This window comes from Puntigrus tetrazona, chromosome 6 (assembly GCF_018831695.1).
Source record: "Puntigrus tetrazona isolate hp1 chromosome 6, ASM1883169v1, whole genome shotgun sequence".
In the NCBI taxonomy this organism is placed as follows: Eukaryota; Metazoa; Chordata; class Actinopteri; order Cypriniformes; family Cyprinidae; genus Puntigrus; species Puntigrus tetrazona.
The window spans coordinates 12,858,738-12,880,956 of NC_056704.1; the positions used below are offsets into that span (position 1 = coordinate 12,858,738).

General features: G+C 38.0%; 1 protein-coding gene across 3 annotated transcripts in view; it reads left to right on the forward strand.

The window, feature by feature from the left end:
• ryk (receptor like tyrosine kinase) overlaps positions 1–19,048 on the forward strand; it is a 39,557-nt gene extending 20,509 nt beyond the window's left edge. For 2 of the 3 annotated variants that reach the window (XM_043242408.1, XM_043242406.1), the window contains exons 5-16: positions 201–266; positions 370–511; positions 1,308–1,408; positions 2,939–3,022; positions 4,193–4,318; positions 6,794–6,880; positions 9,462–9,531; positions 11,159–11,291; positions 13,429–13,538; positions 13,874–14,033; positions 16,696–16,832; positions 17,476–19,048. In XM_043242408.1, coding sequence (XP_043098343.1) covers positions 201–266; positions 370–511; positions 1,308–1,408; positions 2,939–3,022; positions 4,193–4,318; positions 6,794–6,880; positions 9,462–9,531; positions 11,159–11,291; positions 13,429–13,538; positions 13,874–14,033; positions 16,696–16,832; positions 17,476–17,587 — 1,328 coding nt within the window. In that variant the 3' untranslated portion in view covers positions 17,588–19,048. The remainder of the gene's footprint in view (positions 1–200; positions 267–369; positions 512–1,307; positions 1,409–2,938; positions 3,023–4,192; positions 4,319–6,793; positions 6,881–9,461; positions 9,532–11,158; positions 11,292–13,428; positions 13,539–13,873; positions 14,034–16,695; positions 16,833–17,475) is intronic. The other variant, XM_043242407.1, reaches the window with a different exon arrangement.
• Positions 19,049–22,219: the final 3,171 nt, after the last annotated feature.

Genomic DNA, 22,219 nt, shown 5'->3' on the forward strand with positions numbered 1-22,219 from the left:
ATTGTGTGTCTTACACTTGTGGCAGGAGTGAGATTTTACTTCCCTGGCAACAATTTTCAAACCAAACATAAATGAGACCACAATTAACCAGTTCTTGTGTTTGGGTGGATCTCATGAGACCCATCAAGACGATGTCAAATGGTGAACTGGTATAGGCATTGGACCTTGCTGATCCTTTCCCTTATTGTATTACTTTACAGGGATTGAGCAGCCAGAGCCCCCCAAAACGCCGCTATTCCCGAACACAACCATACAGAGAATAGACCGTAAGTATTTGCGATTTATTGTTTGGTGTATTTGACTAAATGTGGTTCTTTAACGAGACGGTCTTCACTCTGCTCTTGTAAACTTTCTCCTTTTTGCTCTTAGCGAGCAGTTCAAACGCTCCCACCACATCCACACGAGTGTTTTACATCAGCGTGTGTGTGTGCTGCATCGTCATCTTCCTGGTAGCCATCATCCTTGCTGTGTTACACCTCCACAGTATGAAGAGAGTGGAAATGGATGACAGGTATGTATGTGCATGCATGCACTTCTGTGTGTGAATGTTCAGCGCACCAAAACGGTCTAGTTCCTAATATCACAGTGGTTATGGTCATTTGTTCTCACGATTCATTTTTTTCTCCTTATCCTATTTTTTTTAATGTGTTTTGTTCATTGCAAGTCTATCAAAAGAGGACAGGAAGGAAAAAAGTCTCATCTCTTGCTAATTTCATACCAGAGCAGGGTATTTTAATTGTGTTTTTATGAAATTGAATTAGGCATCAGCACAAAGAGCTGTCTTTTACAGCATTATCAAAGGTTGGTAGATTAGATTTTATCTGCTGCTGTTTAGAAGAAAAGACACAGAGCTCCATTTGTCTTCTAAAACACATCAACCTTAGAACAAGAATGTGCTCAGACTCCCTTTTCTACCCGTGGATTGTTTTTGCTCCACAGCCCAAGTAGTGGACCAGAAGAAACCAGAACTGTTTAATAATAATGATGATGAGGAGTCTGTGACATTAGATCATGATTAGGTTCAATGAGTTTCAGGAGGCAGGTTAAACCTGAAGTATTTTAAGTCTTTCTCCAAGGGCTTCGGTGTTTAACCTTAACCTCAAGTCTAATGGCTTTAATTAGGACAATTACACAGCACTTAGTTTTTAAATGCACTGGGGTTCAGGGCCAGGTAAAACCCTACACCTTCTGAAAAAATATGATTTCATCATTTAAATAGACTGCGACCATTTAAAGCCAGAGTACCTTTTCAAATTGGTGCATATCAATTCCTAAAGTAATTAATTTCTGCTCACTAAATCTTTCAGCGTCAGCGACAGTGGAAGCTCTCAGGGTCTGTCTCAGCCTTCCACCCAGACCACCCAGTACCTGAGGGCGGACACCCCCAACAACGCTACACCTGTCACCAGTAAGATTACGACCACACCGTGTCTCTCACCCCTGACCTCAGATCAGCAACTCTCTCAAACATCTCAACCATCTGCCGTAACCATCTGCACGCCTCTTCCAAGTTTAAAATGACAAAAACCTGTCTCTTTTACCAGGAGATGTAGCTCAAAGAGTAGATAAACACCACCAGGATGCTTTGCTCCCCACGGCTAAATTTGACACCTTTGACTGCATCTTGCCTTGCCCTGTTCACACCAAATGTGCATTCCTTTTTTAAATGAGAAAATTGGAAACAAATGATCAAATTAGCTAAACTCAAATCATAAGGTTGGTATAAACAGGCAAACTCATTCTCCTTCCACATTTTTCCCCCTTAAGTTTAGTACAGCAGTGACTCCCAGCATTAATTGTTTTTGTGTGATCGGACTGAGTAAAAAAGTTTCTTGCGTATCATATTTAAGTAGTCACGTCCTCTCAAAATAGTACAAAAGTCAGTCTCCAAGTGTTGTCATTCATTAGAGTCATTTCAGAGTCATTTATTCACACTTAAGGTTTTTTTTTCCCATCCACTAGAAGTTCACCAGCTCCACCCCTGTTCCAACTTAGGATAAGACCAAATAAGACCAAATCAACAGGAAGATTCTGGTCTTTTAAAACATGGCCACTGTTTTCATAGTGGGTGATTTTCTCCTTTCCCCTCAAACGACCGGATTGGGCTAAAATTAGAGCTTTTCAGGCAGAACTGAAAGGCGAGTTGATAACGTCCCTTAAGTTTGCCAGGTAATCCCATGGGTTTTATCTTTACAGTGGCCCCTGAAAATATTTAGACTTTAGTAACAAAGAAAATAGTCTTCTTAATTAGATATGGAAATGTCAAATGGTGTGAGACCAGAACAGACATTACTTAGTAATGCATTTTTATTTTAACCAACTGTTTTTATTCCCTTTATCTAAATATGGATATGTCCCTACTGTACAATATGCAAAAAAACGATGTCAAATTAGTCAAATGTACAAATACACAGCATTCCAAAAAAACAACAACAAAAAGAGTATGCGAAAAAGTATGTGGTTAACTGTTAACTGTTTAACTCTAGGTGAGTTGGAAAACCTGTTTTCAAAAAAGTTCCTTTAAACATTAGTGCATACAGAATGATATACTCAATAGTAAGTGTTTTCAGATGCAGCGAAGAACTTCAAAATATTTGGTGTCAACAGTTTTGTGTGATATTTTTGGCCAGTTTTAGTGAATGATCCCCCCTCAAAAAAAAAATCATGTCATTTTTATAAACCAGTGTGGTTATATCTGCTTCATTCTCCCCAGGCTGTGTACTCCCCCTAGTGGTCTTACATGCTTGGTGCACTGTTTCATGCTTATACCATTTGTTGTCTTGTCTCACTCTTTTTGTGTGTGGAATAGCTCATGCACCATCTACCTGCTATGATTGTCCATCCTTCATATACCTCTCTCCATCTTTCTTTTTCTTTCTTCTTTTTTTTTTTTTTTTTTTGTTCTCACTCTCCCTCCACCCCTTCCTTTTTCTATCAGATGCTCATACTGGCTCTGCACCCATGCTCCAACTTGCAGGCGCCTCCTTCCCTCACCCTGGTGCCCCCTCGCATGAAACCAAAAGTAAGTTCTGCTGCTGTGAAGCAGATAGAGAGAGCAACAGGGAATCATGACTTGATCGTGTTGACTAACCACTTGCCTTTTAATCTGGTTTCTTCTTCACCATCACGATTGTTTTGTTCTTGCTGGTCTTCACCGAGCTCATTCATTGGTTTATACGGTATTACAGTTGTACAGAGTGCAAAGTTCTCGTTTGCACGACAACAGGAAAAAATATGGTCATGGTAAATTTGTTCAACTAAAAAATATAAATTCTGTCATCGTTTACTCACCCATGTTATTCCAAACCTTTTTCTGTTGAGCGTAGTTTATATCTACCTAACCGCACTTTTTGGCTACACTACCGTTGAAAAGTTTAAAGTCGTTACTAAGATTTTAAAATGTTTGTAAACTAAGCATCTCATGCTCACAAAGACTGCATTTGTATAAATACAGTAAAAAAGTAAATACTTTTAAATGTTATTACAATTTAATTTTATGTTTTCTCTCTTAATGTATTTTGAATATACTATAAGCAATGTTTTACATTAGTTACCCATAATAACCACGTGGGGGCAGCATCATGCATATTTAGTATGAGTGGAGCAGTCCAAATCTGAAAACTGGCCAGTTGTGTTGTTAGTGAAAAGTGATATTTACGCTTTGTGTTCATAATCAACTGTATTTATATAATCACTAAGATAATGTTTACCACGAGGCGCAGTGACGTATTGAATATAAACAGGAGATATTTTTCAATCAGAAGTTTAAACCTAAGAACAACACACGAGGATACACAATGTTTTTATCAGGATACACAACAGACTTATGCACTGGTATTTGTGCTCACATCTTTTTTTTTTCTTGTGTATTTAAAGCACACCTGTAGCTAAATGACAGAATAAAACACTCAGCTTTGTCTAAACATTAATACAGTCGACTGTTCGAGAAAATCAGTTGCACCAAAACATGTTGTGCAAGAGTGACACTGTAGTGTTTGCTTTTGGCAAAGCTGGGGTTTTACTTCATTGATGAAGCGTTTAAATACTTCCAGTTATTAAAATAATACTGCAGACCTCTGTCACTGTCTGAATTGTATTTGTTTTGATTTGTAATACACTGTAATACACTTTTAATTGGTTGTAATGTGAATTGCTAACACTTATTTTATTGTGGCGTGTGTGTGATTTGAAGGTTATCCCTCACTGCGGATAGAGAAGAATGACTTGCGAAGCGTCACTCTCCTTGAGGCCAAGGCAAAGGTTAAAGACATCGCCATCTCTAGAGAGAGAGTCACACTTCGAGACGTCTTGCATGAAGGTATGTAATCCCACAAGCCCCACAGGCGCACAAGAAAACCGCAGCAAGTTAATACTGTGCATTTGAAAGACTCCGTTCTTAGTACTCTGTCCACCTCGGTTCAATTGAGACTTCCATCTTTCTAATAGTGGTTCTTTTGAACGACCAGTTCAGCTGAAATTGCATCACGGCAAACAAGCGCGTCATTTGGCCACTCAGTTTGAGGTTAGACACTTCCCCCTGCAAAATAATTTTGTTGGATCACACTAGAGCTGTGCTCCGGCGGGAAATCTGCACTCAAGCACTAAATTGGAGTCCAAACAAAAAAGTTCTCTGCTGGGCCCTGCGCCAGCACAGCTCTGGGCTTGCACAGATGATGTTGACACACATGTCATTAGACACATAAGCTATAAAACATAAACATAACCGCGTCGAGAACCCGCCTTATTTGACTTGCGCTCTTGCAAAATCTCAATGCAATAATTCTCGTCTGAAGCATCTTTTTTTCCATAAGTGAGACTTTCATTTTGTACGTGTGCCCACAAGCTTGATGAAGCTGATTTATTATTTATAAGGGGTTATTGTGTTGTGTTTTAAGTGCTGACTTGGCAAACTAAAGCTGGTTAATCTGATTAAACCAGTTTTATTGGACATTTGGGGGAATGTCAGATTAATCGTTTTCGAAGGACCAGTTGCTTTTGTGTGTTTTTTATGACCAGCTCAATACATTTTATTTTAATTGCCTTAGGCGACATTTTAAAGTTCTTTTAATTATTAAATATTTTTTGCAGTTCCTTTTGTGGTAATCCCAAGGCCAAAAACACAAGAGCATGACTCCTTTTAATCAAAATGTAAAAATTCTCAGTTTATCCTTTTTTTTTTCTCCCAAACTGTATTAACCTTATGGGTTGTGCAACAAAGGAAAACAATTTTTGGAATGAGAAATGAGGGATGTTATCACTTTTAAAATAAAAAAACCCAAAAAAACCTTAGCCTACATAATCATAATATTACTTCAAATTCATTTAAGCTGTAAATACATTACTCACTGTTTTCTATAAACTGATTCAACTGATTGATTGGAAACATTTGAATGAGCATTCTTACTTCTTTACTAAAAGCTCCAGGGAGAGTTAAGGATGTCTAACTTCTATAAACTCATGAACTTTTCAGAATGCAGCAGCGCAGGTCAAGTTGACCTTGCATTGGCGTTCACGTACTTGGAAAAAGTCTAATGATGTAATCTGTGGTCTGTGCCATTCCAGAGCTGGGCAACTTTGCCTTTTCAGTGTAAAACAAAGTGCATATTGCGTCTCAGGACATTCAGTGCCTAGTTTCTTGACACAACTTGAGCAACCATTAAAGACGTCTCAGTACCAAGAATTTGCCCCCGATGTCCAGCATGATGACCATGCTTGTCTCAAGTGTGACTGCAGTTATCCTTCCAGTTTATCATAAACTACCTAAAGCAACTGAAACGGAAACCCAGCTGGTTGCATCATGTAATGCAATGTGCATGCTTTTGCTTTTTCTTGTTTTTTTGTTTTATTTTGTTTAGGTTTTTTTGGCAGGTTAGATGCAAGTTCTGCATTGCAACCAAGAAAAATATCATCCGTGGAACATGTTGTTCTTTTGCCCAGTCATTTATTTTTTTTACCAGGAAAAGTAACACTATCGCACCTTACATAACTTTATTTCCCAAAATGTTGTAACCCTTTTTCTTAAAACTCTTTTCACACTATTTGTCACAATATGCTTGCATTCATTAGTTTTTCCTATTTATTTTCTACGTCAGCAAGCTGTCTTGAGATAAAGTGGCATGTTATAACAAGCAAAGCAGCAAGAAAGGGGATAAGGTTCAGATATGTGGGAAAAGTAGTATACAATGTGGTGCTGGTCCCTAGCATTAGAAACACTACCTCTAAGTTAACCTACTCTGAGGTCTACTGCTCTGCAAGATGCACTGATCCATTACATGGTGTCATCTGAGCTTATGGGAACTGCAGCTATGTCCAACTGTCTGTAGAATAGCCAAACCAAAAAAGCTGAGAGACTGTCCTGCGCCTGCTAGTAAATCCATGCTGTGTTTACTCTCGGAGGTCATCCAGGATACCTGTTCAGACCTGCTGTGCGAAAGTTGGCGCGCTGATTTATCCCACAGATGCAGTGGAACAAGAAGCGGAGAACATACATATGTTTTATGATGTTTAAAACATATTAATGATAATCTAGTTTTTGCTACTGAAGTTTAAATCTGAGATATTTAAGGTATTTAACATGTTATGTGTGCGAGTTGCATGGGAGGGATCACAAAATTAGTCTCGACGGTCTTGCCAAAAAAAGTGTTTAACATGTTGCTTAAGCAGATCATTATATATAATTGGACGGCCTCATGTGAGACAATTTGTGTAATTCAGTCTGTGTATATTTCTATTAACCGAGAGATTTCATAATGTCATCTGTTTACATAAAGTTTTTTGTGTTTTTGATCCTCAGGAACCTTTGGTCGCATTTTTCATGGAGTCTTGCTTGATGAGAAGGTCCCAAGCAAAGAGAAACAAGTCTTTGTGAAAGCAGTGAAAGGTAAAGCTTTTAACCCTTACGTGTGTCCCTAGAGTACAATATAGTAAAATGATCCATTTAAAATAACTCTCCCAATGAGATTGAAAATAACTTTTTTTTTCCAGGAAAATCATTAGAGATTTTTAGGGATAATGTGCCTCTTTGTGGAGTTCCAAAGTTAATAATACAGTAATGAAAATGGAGTGTTTTCAAACATTTAATGATAAAGTTTTTCAGTAATGACATCAGGTTATCTAGAAAATGCAAATGTCATGAGAAGCTTAAACACTTCCCATCACACTGGTCACCCCTTCATTTACCCTTGTGCCCTGTTTACCCAGTGCAGGACTGGTGCCAACCACCAGACAATGCCACTGTACCAGCCTATGCTGTACCAAGCTGTTCGGTTTCCACCCCGGCCCTTGCCCAAGGGACAGGAAACAATACACTTTACACATACTCTCCAAGCATCCGACAAAAGCTGTGCTCCAAGATAAAACCAGACCTCTGTGAACTCATACTAAATGTGTTCACTCAGCCAGAAATTTGAGACTGGCTGGAAGGAGTTAGTGGAGGGTTGTTCAGGACCCTCATGCACATTTTACTAACAAGGTCTTGCCTGCTGGGGCAAAACAGATCAAATAAGATCCAAAGGAGCATTCACTTTATTTAATCTTCTTTTAAATGGATAATTTTAAATTTACCTAACGGCATTTCTTTACAAACCTGTATGGCTTGCTTGCTTCTTTCTAACTCAAATGGTGAATCTGAAAAGTATTATGACTCCAAGAAACACACACACTGAACAAACACACACTGTTCCTTAAGCTGGCCACAAAAGTCCACTCTAAAACTTTCCATTTTACAGTATTGGGGGGGTCTGGGGGGTTCGAAAAACCAGTCAGTATCTGGTGTGAACACCATTTGCAGTGCAACACATCTCCTTCGAGTTGATCAGGTTGTTGATTGTGGCCTGTGGAATGTTGGCCCGCTGCTCTTCAACGGCTGTGTGAGGTTACTGGATATTGGCAGGAACTGGAACACACTGTCGTATATGCAGATCCCAAACATGCTCAATAGGTGACATGTCCAGTGAGCACGCTGGCCATATAAGAACTGGGATGTTTTCAGATCCCAGGAATTGTGTAGATCCTTATAACACATCATGTTGCAGCATTGGGTGTGATGGTCATGGATGAATTGCACAACATGGTGCCTCACGATCTCTTCACTGTATCTCTGTGCATTCAAAACGGCATCAATAAAATGCACCCGTGTTCGTTGTCCATAACGTACACCTGCCCGTACCATAAACCCTCTGCCACCATGGGCCACTCGATTCACAACATTGACATCAACTTACTGCTCACCCACACAACACCTTACGCTGTCTGCCATCTGCCCTGTGCAGTGAAAACTGGGATTCATCTATGACGAGAACAGCTCTCCAAAGTGCCAGACATTTGCTCAAGTTGGTTACTCAGACGAACTGCAGTCAGGTCGAGATCCTGATCAGGGCAACAAGCATGCAGATGAGCTTCCCTGTAATGGTTTCTGACAGATTGTGTAGAAACTCTTTGATTATGCAAACCGATTGTTGCAGCAGCTGTCTGGGTGACTGGTCTCAGATGATCTTGGAGGTGAAGATGCTGGATGTGGAGGTCCTGGGCTGGTGTGGTTACACGTGGTCTGCGGTTATGAGCCCAGTTGGATGTACTGACAAATTATCTGAAACGCCTTTGGAGGCGGCTTATGGTAAAATGAACACGAAGAAATGAACATTCAATTCACAGGCATCAGCTCTGGTGGACATTCCTGCAGTCAGCATGCCAGTTGCACACTCCCTCAAAACATTTAACATGTGTGGCATTGTGCTGTGTAATAAAACTGCACATTTTAGAGTGGCCTTTTATTGCGGCCAGACTAAGGTACACCTGTGCAATAATCATGCTGTCTAATCAGCATCTTGATATGCCACACCTGTGAGGTGAATGGATTATCTCGGCAAAGAAGTGCTCACTAACAGAGATAGATTTGTGAACAGTATTTTAGAGAAATAGGCCTTTTGTGTACATTAAAAAAAGTCTTAGAATATTCGATTTCAGCTAATGAAAAATGGAGTGAAAAATCTGAGGCATTTTGGATGCTGTGCAATAAGATTGATCTGTTGGATAGTCTCCCATGGCAAAGTACCATGTCTTCTGTTGACATGCATTTAAAAAAAAAAAAAAAGATTCAATAAGCGTTTTTTTTCTGCATTTTTTTTTTTACAATTATGCATACCTTGACATTTTCCAACCAGCGTTATATGTATACATATGTGTGTGTGTATATACATATATATTAAAATAAACAAAATGTGCATTAAAATAGGCTGTTGAAAATATAGCTAATAAATTTGACTAGATGTTCAAATACTTCCTATATCCTCTGGTGCTGCTTGACATTTAGAATCTGGCTTTTTCCAGATCTTTTAGGGTTTAAATTGTTTTGATTTGTGGAGGTGTGTAGAGGGATGAGAAGACTGGTTTCCCTCAAGATTGGTTTGTCTAGGTTTACATCACACACCCCTGACTCTTTGCTCTTGCATTTGACTGTGCAGATCACGCCTCCGAGGTACAGGTGACCATGATGCTTACAGAAAGTTGTAAACTACGGGGTCTTCACCATAGGTGAGTTACAGCCACCACGTGCTGCTTTCTTAATGCTTGAAGAACTTGCTCAGTTGCAAAATCTGCTGTGTCACTCACTCTCCTATTATATAATGTCTTTAACTTGCCTCAGTACACCTGCATGGAAGTTTCTAACATGCCTAGTAAGAGCTTGATTAGTTGCTTCAGGTGTGTTTAATAAGGGTTGGAGCTAAACACTGCAGGACACAGGTCCACCAGGACTGAATTTGGACAACCCTGATATAGTGTGTGTGTGTGTGTTATTTCAACTTCAGTTTTAGTGCAGTCCTTTGCTATATGACCAAAGCTTGCCATAGATGTGTTTTAACAGAAACCGTATCCCCGTTTCTTCTTTTGAGCTCGTAATACCTCTAACGTCATCAAACACCAATGCTGATTAGAGGTTTCGAGAAGGATGACATAATATACTTGTGTATATAAATATGAATTAGCGTACTTTCATGAAGGGTAAATTACTCTGTCCACAGTGGAAGCATGTTGTGTAATGTTTGAATGTTGTGACAGCAATATAATGACCACAGTTGCAGCTATGACATTTCTATGACTACTAATCTACACACTTCCTCTCATGTGTGTGAATAACTCTCTTCCTCTGCATTCTTTCTTCATTAGCGCATTCTTGTTTACCAAGCTTCTTTCATACATACATTTTGCATCTTTTTAAATCGCTTTGTGCCATTGTTGTTAATCACTTTGTGACCACCATATCACTGTTAACTGTAACTATTACTAAGATAAAAACTAGTGTAAATAGATCACTAAAATACACCTCACAAATCCAGGGAATAGTTGTTCTTTGGTGTTGGCTGTCTGACAGAAGATCTGAACATATCTTATGGATCCAAGGTCTGGACGTTTAATATACATTATATATTATACATTATATATTAATTTAGAGGCTTACTGGCACCGCATTGGTTATCTAATAACAACAGATATTAGAAATGTAATTTAGTAATTTACATTTTAGAATAACTTGAGTCTTTTAAATATAAGGTCGATCTTTTGAAAACCAAAAATATTCATACTTTAAAAAAACCAACTAATAAAAAGAATACACTTTTGACATAAACTGCAATGAAAATTATTTGTAATCCTGGTGTTCATCTATTAGTATCACTTCACATAATATTTAATATCACTTAATCTTTATTCATAATAATTTCTGATATTAACAGCAGTATTACAACAGCCCTGAGGTCAAACATTCTGTTTAGATTTTTCTGTTTCCCACTTGGTTGCCTTTTGGGATGGGCTCAAACCCATATCCTGTCCTGAGCTTTCCGAGCTTTGCAGTCACGCAGACCCATGTCTGAGGTTAAACGGTCAGCGCAGCCCGTGACTTTTTAATTTTTTCTCGTCAGCAATGAATCACTGATTGAAATAGTCTGGTCCAGACCAAGTACCTTAAGATACCATGTCACTTCCTGTCTACTGTGTGTATCATTGCTAGTGGTAATCTAATAACAGTAAATCATTTCTCGAATTCTTCTTTTAATTGTATTCCCCGCACATTAAATGTGTAGTGGTGTACTTGTTTTGTTTTCCTCCAGAAATATGTTTGAAATCTTAACCTGTTTTTTTTTGGTGGTCTATTCAATCTTAGGAACCTTTTACCCATCAGCCATGTGTGTATAGAAGATGGTGAGAAACCCATGGTCCTGTTGCCCTATATGAACTGGGGAAATCTTAAGCTCTTCCTGCGCCAGTGTAAGCTTGCTGAGGCCAACAACCCACAGGTAAGACTTCCAAAAAATGTTTTTTTTATTTTGTTTTTGACATAACTGCCACAATCAGCTTGACCAAGTCTGCCTAATCTTTTTGTGTTTATTATCAAAGAGGGCTTGATGTATATCAGAACACACTTAATGTAATAGCTCTGATATTAATTTAGTTAAAAGATAAAACGGCACTTGCACAATGAGTGATTTTTGAGCAGTGTGAATTCAGCTAATGCTAAGTAGCGTAATGACACTCCTCCTGCTGTTAGCTATAAATCAGTCTGAGGCAGGTGTTTATATTAGAGACCCTCCAGCAGAACACCTGGAGTGTTCAGATTATCCTGATTTAATTGCTTTCTTCTAAACAGTGAATTCATTGTGCGGATCCTCTGGCAACATTAAGTGAACTCTTCTGTGATAGGTGCTTTACAGTAGTTTACTGTTCACAGTTGAGCCTTTGCAATGTTAACCCTGGGCGGTCTTTTATTCAGCTGCCACTGAAACCTCTTCACAGACAAGATTACACACATTCGCTCAGTCAGACCAGTGTATTCCTAAAATGGTTAAATGCTATCAGTTTTTCTCTTTCAAGATCAAGCTTGTTGTGGCAGTGTTGTTATACTTCCTGCCTCAATGCACAATTGTCTTTTTTTTTCTTTTTCTTTTTTTCTTTTGAGAAAAACATAAATCATATAAACTACCCATGCTATAGTTAATACCCTCCATTTTGGCCTCGAAAGTGGATGATTTATTTTAGTATTCACTGCCAAAACTTCACCTCTCACCTGAACTGAATCTCAGATGTATGTCTGTGCAAAATTACATAGTTTCAAGATGGCTCTGTCTAAATGACTAGACAGTCTTAAGAAAGCACTGTATAATTAGGCTGGTTTAGGGTCTTGTACCCTGTCCTCCAGATGCTGATCAAACACCTGGATGGAGATGGACTGAATGGAGCAGTATGCAAGGATCCTGAGACCAAAAAATGTTTTAAAATGTTTAGTTTGCACACAGCCACACATTTAATAAATAAATAACAACGCTTGGATGTAGAATAATTAAATAAATAGGGTATAGATTTTCTGCATGAACTATGCACGATTATTGTATTGAGTTTGTATTTCTATTTTACGTAATTTGCATTATTTGTAATTGTTTCACCTTTTAAATTAATAACTATAAATTAACTACCTCTGGGGAAGAATGAGCCTATTTCCAGAAAAAGTGGAGTGTTCCTTTTATTATTATTATTATTATTATTATTATTATTATTATTATTATTATTATTATTATTGTTTTTTTGTATTGCACCATTGGAGATTTATTAGGTATTGGTTATAAATTGGTTACCAGCTTATTAGTGTTTTAGCATCTGTGCATTTTTAACTAAATAATTGCTCTCGAGTGACGGGAATAAATTGAAATCTTGACTTCTCAAAGAGGTCTTTAGCATTGCTAGCCCTGCTGGCACACCCTCTCAGAGAAATGACGTGTCTAAATCGATGGCCCTTAAGGCATGACAGCTAGAAAGAAAAGGCAGAGATTTGAAAGACACTCTCATTGACCCATCCCTACCCTTCTACATGTTCGACGTGTCTTCTCTCTTGAGTAAACATTTCAGTCTAATCACTCTAACCAATTTCACACTGAACAAACAGGATTGAGCATGCACCCTCGAACTCATCTGACACCCGAGTTTCTTATACACTGCAATTATTTTGTTCTAAAGCCTTGTGTGTAGTTCATCTGAAAAGCCACTCATTATGTTATGACCTTGTCAGTTAGCACCCAGTGTTTGTTGTTGTGTCTGACTCTAGATAGATTATACAAGGATCGCTGCAGTTGAGCCACTCCTTCTAAAGAGTTAAAGGATGTTTATGTTTAGTGAGGTAACTGTCATTACATCAGACGTCAGACTCTTCCTACCAAATGAGATTCAGCAGAGGAACTTGTTGCTCCATCAAGTCTGGTTTCCAAAGAGGTGAACCGTAACCACAAGCATCTGCTTTCCCACTTGTCATGCGTCTCACTTTTTGTGTCTTTTGGTTTGCTGGACCTCTCTTATTAAAATGTACAACATTTCTTAGACTCTGATTGACCCTTAAAATTGGTCATGCCACCTTTTAGTTCACTCTCTATCTTGTCGCCCGCACAGGCAATCTCTCAACAAGACCTGGTCCACATGGCGATACAGATTTCATGTGGTATGAGCTATCTGGCACGTAGAGAGGTTATTCACAAAGACCTGGCTGCCAGAAACTGTGTGTAAGTGCCATTTTTACCTCGTTTCTCCCACTATTTCCCATGTTGAATCAACTGTCCTTTACCCATCAGTATAAAGCTGCACCAAGTGTTACATATTGCCATTGGCTATAAAAAGAAAAAAGTACAGTCAAATATTTATTGCAGTTAGTTAGTTAATTATTATTATTATTATTATTATTATTATTGTTATCAATAAGTCATTGATAATTGCCCGATTAATAAAATAAAAATATTGAATTGTGTAAAGCATTTCATTTACTTTATTCTCTCCATGCATTTACATTAACATATGTATATATGTGTGTCTTAATTTTTTCCTTCATTTATTTTTGCAGAATCGATAACAGTATGCAAGTGAAGATCACAGACAATGCTCTGGCACGTGATCTCTTCCCCATGGACTATCACTGCCTCGGGGACAATGAGAACCGACCCGTTCGCTGGATGGCTTTGGAGAGTTTGCTTAACAATGACTTCTCTAGTGCCAGTGATGTGGTAAGACTCGCTGCTTCTTTATGCCTTCTTTTTTTTGTTTTCAGCAGACTGTAACATGCACTTACAATTTTATTATGTTTTTCTATGTATGTTCTCTAATGTATTTTCTTTTCTCTTCCTATGCATAATTTGAAGAATGTTGTACCCTTTTGGTATTTTGCTGTGGCACTGGTAAAATCGCAATAAATTTTAACGTTTGCGATTGTGTCCCAGATCCTGGTAACGGATTAAAAATTGTGTAACTTCTTTGACGTCATACGGTGTGCTCCATCATGCATCGTTGCTGCTTACAGTTACAGTAATCATGCTTCTGATGCCCATTAACTCGTTGAGGCCTGTACTGTCTGTCAGCTGCATTCAGCAATATCACAGTTAACACACATTTGAATTTCCCTTACATTTAAGAGAAATTGGTATGCAAAGTAAAGCGTAATCACCACCATTTATTTGCTGTCATGTCATTCTACTCCATAGACTTTTGTTGATCTACAAAATAGTTTTCTTTTGCTCTATTGAAAGACCATTACACCAGAACATTAACAGGACAGTTAATAAAGACATGTATAAAAAATGTTTTAATCTATATGAATCATGTGTCTTCTGACTCAATCACTTTATATGCTGAGCAGATTTAACTTTTCACATTCACATTTAATTTTTGATGAGTGCGCATACATGGAGCGCATCAAATCTAGTAAAGAGAGTTCGAACATGCTTTCTTAATGCATTAGAATCAGTGAAGTTTATTCTTGTGTATCCTACACAGACAAATAAGCTTGTACATGAAACAAATAGGGATTAAACTACTCCAGTAACATCGATTTACTTTTATAATGATTACTTGTGAAGGTGTAATGGACTTTCTGTGGAGGGACATTAATGTATCATTTCATGAAACTTTTCTTATAATAATGTAGAGCTCAAAACAACATATAAGCGAGTAAACGAGGACCGAATTTTCGGGTGACCTGTCCTCTTAACCAAACTCAACCCTGGAGCATTTTTGTATTTCTGAGAAAAGTGAATGGAAGAGTAAATTGTGTTTGTCTGGCAACACACCGCGCGTTCCCGTCCGTCTCACTCAAAGTGCCAAGGAAACAACCCACCCTAGACAGTCAGGAAGGACTGAACGCCGCCTCGTAAATGACACACCGGGCCAAAACCTGTCAGCGATCTGACCTCTGCATCCTCTCAATCTAATAGAACAATAGTGGCTGGTGCTGCCCTCATGCCAGGAACAATTATTAAAGTGTTGTTTATCATAATACAATAGGAACTGGTGATGAGCAGCGGCCTGGTATGGAAATTTACTCGGATACGCAGGAGATTTATTTACCGTAAGGGCCGGTAGTGCAGAATACCACCCACACATTGAGGCTTAACACAAAATGCCAGATCACCAGAGGATGTCATCTTTGATCTGCGCCCAGTTTTACCTCTCACAGCCTCTCAAGAACCAAAAAACACATTAAGTGCGGATGGCAACATCCTTTTATATGTTAAGAAGCCTGTCTGTTTTTAATGTCTAGAAAGAAAAAAGGAGCATGATTGTCTTTTAATGAATAGGGAGGATTCATTTCAAATGCGTTCTGCCGTCAAGCGTGCGTTGCCCTCAAGCGCAAACAGTACTGCTTTTACCGTTTAGCATTTACCAACACATCTCCCTGAAGGGCAAACACACAGAACCGTTTAAAATGTCACTTTTGCATTGAAAGTAATGTGGCTTTTTATAGCCGCGTTGCTTTTATTTCCAAGGTTATCAACTGACACCTAATCAACTTGATTGACTTGAACATTATTTATAACAAGAGCTGTAATTACACTAATTTGCACTTCAGTTTGTTTTATAGCTAATGATGTAGAACAAACATCTTTACGCATGTTAAATGGGCATGGCTGCTTATTTATTAGATTTGAAGCGTCTTAAATGTCTCAGTGAACAAGCTGTGATTGTGTCCAAAATCAATGGAAAAAATCCACATTTCCTTCTTTTGTGTTACTGGAATGCTTTGTTTCCAGAATACTTCCAGTGGCCCTAAAACGGCCTAACGGGGACCTCGTGGCTCAAACAGATAAAGCCGTTTTTTTTCTCTTTTGGAAATAGTCTCATATTTATGTTTTTTCGCAGTTACACGATTCTTCATTTTAAATTGTTTTAAGAAATGCACTGATATTTACAATTCTGACTGACGCAGATAAGCCAATAATTAATTTGACCAGTTTTATGTTAATAAATATAATTTAATGTAAAAATAAATGGCTAATGATAAAAAACAAAATAAAATCAAGTTTTGTTTTTTTTTTTACTACATGAGGATTATATTTTGAAATGTTAGTTTTTTTTAATTCTATAAATAGCTCTAACAAATTGTTCTTAAATTTATGAACTTGAATCTTTAAAACAGTATTTTAAAATGCATCTTATTCTTATGTTCTGACGTTTTTTCCCCAATCAAACTCTCCAAGAAGCTTGCCATATGTCTTATGTGAAGACTGTAATAGCAATATATTTCTGTATCTGTAAACACTATCTGCTTGTTTACTAAATAATGTCTGGCTCAAGTGATCTCATCAGCTGTCGAAAGGGAGGGATCATCTTTCTGTCTCAGTTATTGTGCATCACTCAGCCTGCTCTGAGCTCTTGTGTGTTGCTTCCTTACAGTGGGCTTTTGGGGTTACTCTGTGGGAACTGATGACCTTGGGACAGACTCCTTACGTTGACATCGACCCCTTCGAGATGGCCGCCTATCTGAAGGACGGCTACAGAATAGCACAACCCATCAACTGCCCAGATGAACTGTGAGTTCGATTTAACTTTTTGTATTTAAATCAATTTCAGAATAAATATTTATTTTAGGTGCAGAGTTAATTTCGCAAAGTAAATAAACTATTGCATGCTTACCGAGTGACCGGCGGCGCTCCCAAAGTATCAGTAACAGCAGCTCAAATCTTGATTCATTTCTAAAGGAACATTTTAGAAAATTTAATGGACGGTTTCATTCCAATACGAGAAGTCGGCAAAAAATCTGAATCTTATCGGCATCCTGCAATAGCCAGGGAACCGGAGCCCGGTGACCGAACCAGCCAGGAATTACAAAGCAACGAGCGCTGTTGACCGCGTCAGTGACCCAAACACAGCGAGATTTATTGTCTCACGCGCACTCGCCGGAACACAGTTTAGAGAACGCAGGAAAAGCTAATCAGCATCGGATCACTTTCCCTCCAGTGAATAAGCGATGAATGCGTTCTGCAGCTTGCCCTGCGCGCTGGAAAGCGAGCGATAAGGCCATCTCAGCTTTCTGTTGTCGATGGTTGCTGCTATCAAGTGTAATCAAGACCAATGGGTCTCGTCAGACCAGCTTTATCTCCTTTAATCAATCTTACTAGGGCCGCATCGGTCACTGATCTGGTTTTGTTGATGCGAAGATGTTCTCCGTTTCAGATTCGCAGTGATGGCATGTTGCTGGGCCCTGGATCCGGAGGAGAGACCAAAATTCCAGCAGCTCGTCCAGTGCCTCACTGAGTTCCACGCAGCTTTGGGGGCCTATGTCTAAACTTGCTCAAAGCAGCCGAGTCGTCGAACAGCACTATTCCAGAGGGCGAAAGTTAATGCGGTGCCTTACTTCATGAGAAAACTATCCATTTTTGTAAAGTGCTTTGTTTCATGCGATACGAAATGTGGCTTGGATCGGAGGTCAGTATCTCTTGTGTATCACAGCTGCGTGAATATCGAGGACTAATTCTGACTCTCACGAGTATCATCCACACTTGCTTGGAATGCTGGTATTTTGGGTGTCCGCAGGAAGCTGCTGTTCTCTTTGTTTCACCGAAAAGCTTTTTTTCCTTCTTCTTCGTAATTATAGAAATGACAAGAAACCGACCTCAAGGTCTAGCAATTTTCTTTTGGACATTTTAAATATTGCTCGGAGTAATCTGTACATAGATTTTCAAAGACTTCAGTGAGAGGAGCTTCATCTCCACTGCATATGTTCTTGCATTTATTTGTGTTAGAAAGAGAGAAGAGGTCTCCGCTGCATTAAATGTGCAGAAAAAATGGCTCATCCTGGGCGCGGCAATTGGTACGTAAACTAGATTCCGAAAAAGACCAGGTTTTTTTTGTTTTTGTTTTGGGACTAAAGATGATGGAGCCCTACAGCTTTACCTCCTTAAATTATGAGGCGATCATGGAGGTTTGAAGCAGCATGTTGGGATCCCGCAAGGCAAACTGGACTTTGGTACAGGGTTTTTTTTTGTTTTTTTATTCCTCAAGCTTTTGATGTGTGACTGTTCTGTGTCAGAACAATGCCTTCCTTGTATGTTTAAATCCGTATGAATACATGGACAAGAAAAGAAACATGAGTCACTGTGAATATTTGAAGTGTACTGCCTAGACACCATTTTCAAATCCTTTGTTCTCCATCTATAGGCTCTTCTTTCTATCCTTGTGATCACTGCATGTTGACTTTTTTTAAAGGGTTATGTGTAAACTGAATTCATACCTATCAATTAAACGAGGCCTCTAAATAAAATGGGATCTCAGTTTTAGCGTTGGTCTTTGTTGCCTTTTAATGCATAATTTAGTCTGGAGGATGATTTTAACCTATATGCAAACTTTTTCTCCCCTCATTAATACTTATACAAGCATCATTTTTTAGCGTTTAAAGCTAAACTATTCTAAATGGTTCCCCCTACTCCGGTGTCAAAGAGTCATGCTTTTAATACGTAATAACATGCAAATCTTGAGAGAGCAGCCAAAAGGCTATCAGTAATTTGTGTGCTGACAGATTCATGCATTTCAGATTTATTTTTATTTACTGTAATTTGGCAAGTTTTTTTCCCACTGCATTTCTGGTGGCATTTAAATATAAAATTACAATTTCTATATAGAATTGCAAAGAATATTAGCATATCTAAAGCTATATTACTTGTTTTTGATGTCATGCAAAGAAAAAAAAACATCTGTTGATTTGTTTCACCCACAAACAGGATTAAACCAAGTTTTCCATTTAATGTAACGGAAAGTCTTTTTTTTAATGCTGAATATGCTTAGACCTGAGTTATCACTCTATTCAGAGCTACTGTTTCTCTTTCCCTGGTTCTGACATGCTTTCTTCTGCGTAATGTACAGTTTATTCTTTGCTAATGGCATTATATTTTAACAAATGTGTCTTAAACGTCTATGAACGCGTTCACACCTATCTACGTCTATACAAGCCGTCAAGCACACTATGCTCACACGTTACTCACTGACCTGCTCTCCGTTTACTCCACATGTAAATGCAGCAATATAAAAGGTTAGATAATGTTTCTTAAAAAGAAATGAATGTATCTTGTGTAACTGACCCGTATTTTCATAACCACTCCTTTCTTTTTCCATGGTGAGATTTCAAAAGAAGGCACCGTGGGGAGTGTTATCCCTTTGTTCAGGTACTGTCTTACAATAAGCTTTTTAAAAAATGATTAACTGTGCTTTAAGTAGGTGACCACTTGAATGCCTGTTCTAAAATTCCTATACTTTATCCTATGATGCCAATGTCAGTGTTATTGCTGGTGTAGAAATTCATGTTAAGGGAGCTCTGCAATTACGCTGCAATGACTGTCTCCGTTGTTGAATGAAAAATCAAAAATACGTTATTTACACCCCTTCGTGTCACTCCAATCTCAAGGTTTCCATTCATTTTTGAAACACTTTTCATGATTATTTATTTTTTTTATGAAAGCTGACAGATTTCCCTTTCTCCCAAAAAAATGTTCATAAAAAAATCATACAAGAGATCCAAGTCAAACCCACGTTTCATTGGTTCTTGCACATCGGACCAGTACGATCAAGCTTAGATTTGCCGTATTGGATATGATTGATTTAACTGTGTTGATCAGTATTCATTGGTCAATGAGGAAAATGGTTTTCAAGCATTGAAAATAAATCATTTAATAAATAGTGTAATGTACTCTTAACAAAATATTTCCCAACCATTGTCATTTAGATTTTTTTATTTGAGCAACAATAATTAATACATGATGGTAATAACATACAGAAGACACACTAAAATGCCATTCAGAGTAAAAAAAGTTAGGCATGTTTAGAACAAGAATAGTTTAACAACGCTAATTAAGTATCACAGCTCTCAAAATATTAACTTAATTTTAAAACTTTATATTTTATCACGATCCTTTAAATGAGGTTTTACAGGTTCTTTTATTCTGACCTGTATTTGTAAAGTGTGTGTATGTTTAATTTTGACAAATGAATGTTATGCTTTTCGTCAAAAATATAAATATTAGTATTGTCATTTTTGATGCTGTTCATTTAATTTATTAATATTATTGACAGCAAAAGCCAGTTTTGAAAAATGCGAACATTTCATTCTACTGCTCTGATGCTCTCTGACATGCATCTGACGTACTCGGGGCCTAAACGTGACTATTTATGAATGCTCTCCGTTTGCCAACATGACTTTATCAAGATGGGTATTTTGGGTAGAGACTCCCCTCGATGGCCTCTCTTGAACGGAGGGAGGAGAAACACTGTCCAGAAGCGGTAGTAAACTGTTCATATGACAACCATAATCCTTTCTCATTACCCTGCTGCTCGAATGGGTCTGCATGTACTTTTTGGTGGTGCCTAGCAACTCTAATAACAATAACACATACAAAAACATTAAATATTTCATACATGCTTGTCGGTGCATACTTGTCAGTGAAAACATTCTTGATTTGTTCTAAAATTATCTATACAATGAAAATGTATAACAGAATATTGTCAGCCTATACAGGCTCTCAATCAGCCACCTACATTAAACCATTAACTTGACCAGATAACCAGTACGTTAAGTGTTGAAACGATCTATATTTAAGAGTGATAAACTCACTCTGCTGCAGAACCACGATTAAATCGGTTCATTTAAAGTGGCAGTGTGTCTTCAGAAAACATGAATTAAACTTGAGTTGAAATTGATTTTTTTGAAATTGAATTTTTTATATTTTTTGGAAGCATGTAACTTCGAATCAGGAGACAAAAATGTCTGATTTCATTAGAGTATCTTATAAGATTAGAAAAACCTGAGGCTAAGCACTTGATGACGAAACGTTCATTTTTGGGTGAGCTATTTTGTTTCTTCCTGCAGAACACAAAATATGATATTTAGAAAAATGCTGAACATGGCCACCGCTGACTTTTGTTTTATTGTGCTCCACAGAAGGAAATAAGTCACAGGTTTGGAACAAAGTGTAATAAGTGAATAACAACCTTTTTTCATTTTGGGGAAATCTACTACTTGAAGAAAAGTGCTCTGTCATAATGGCAGTCCAAGAGCTTCTTGGAAACCTGTCAGAAAAGAACAATGTTACAACGAGGAATTTCAACGAGACGTAGCTGTGATGTAACATTTACGGCCGCTTCAGCAAACTTTACTCATGTCCAAGGTTTCTCTTGACTTGACTACCACGCAAGGACATTAGCACAATGGACACTTGAGGGCCGTTAGAAAATTTGAAAGGTAAAGGTAATATTAAAGAAAGCACTTTTCTTCTGGTTGTAGGACTTTGCCCCTGGAGTGCAGTAACGGACACCCTCGCATGGGCTTCGGTCATGTCAGTTTAACCCAGCAGGCATTAGACTGGGAGTACTGGACTTTGGTTTGGTCATAATTACACCGCAAGTTTTTTATTTCGAGTCGGCCTACAGCAAAAAATACCCGAGCCTTAATTGTGCTTTGGAGTGTCATCGTAAACAACTCATGCTTCAACAACTGTGACGTGCCTGCCTGTAATATTCGGTAATGCATTGTGGCTTTATTTGAAAATGCTAGAAAAGATTTAAGATTTGCTACTGTAAAATCACAAAAACAGCTAGTGTGTGATAATTAATACCAAGTCCTTAAGACAGAACTGAATGATTTATAGCTCCCTTAACAAACAGTCATTTGGGATTCAGATAATGAAGTATAAGGATTTATATTTCAAATGTTTAAGTGTTATATTATAGCCTATTAATACCATTATTGGGGGCAGTTTTGTATGTTTTAGTTAAAAAAAAAAAAGCTTACGCTGAGTCGCAAAAATATGTAAAGAAAAGAAAAGCTGATTTAAAGTAACTACAACTTTATTATACAAGTTCTGCAGATGTTATTTAAACTGTATTTATCTACACATCTCGCTTTCATATTTTAAATATAATTGTAAAATAT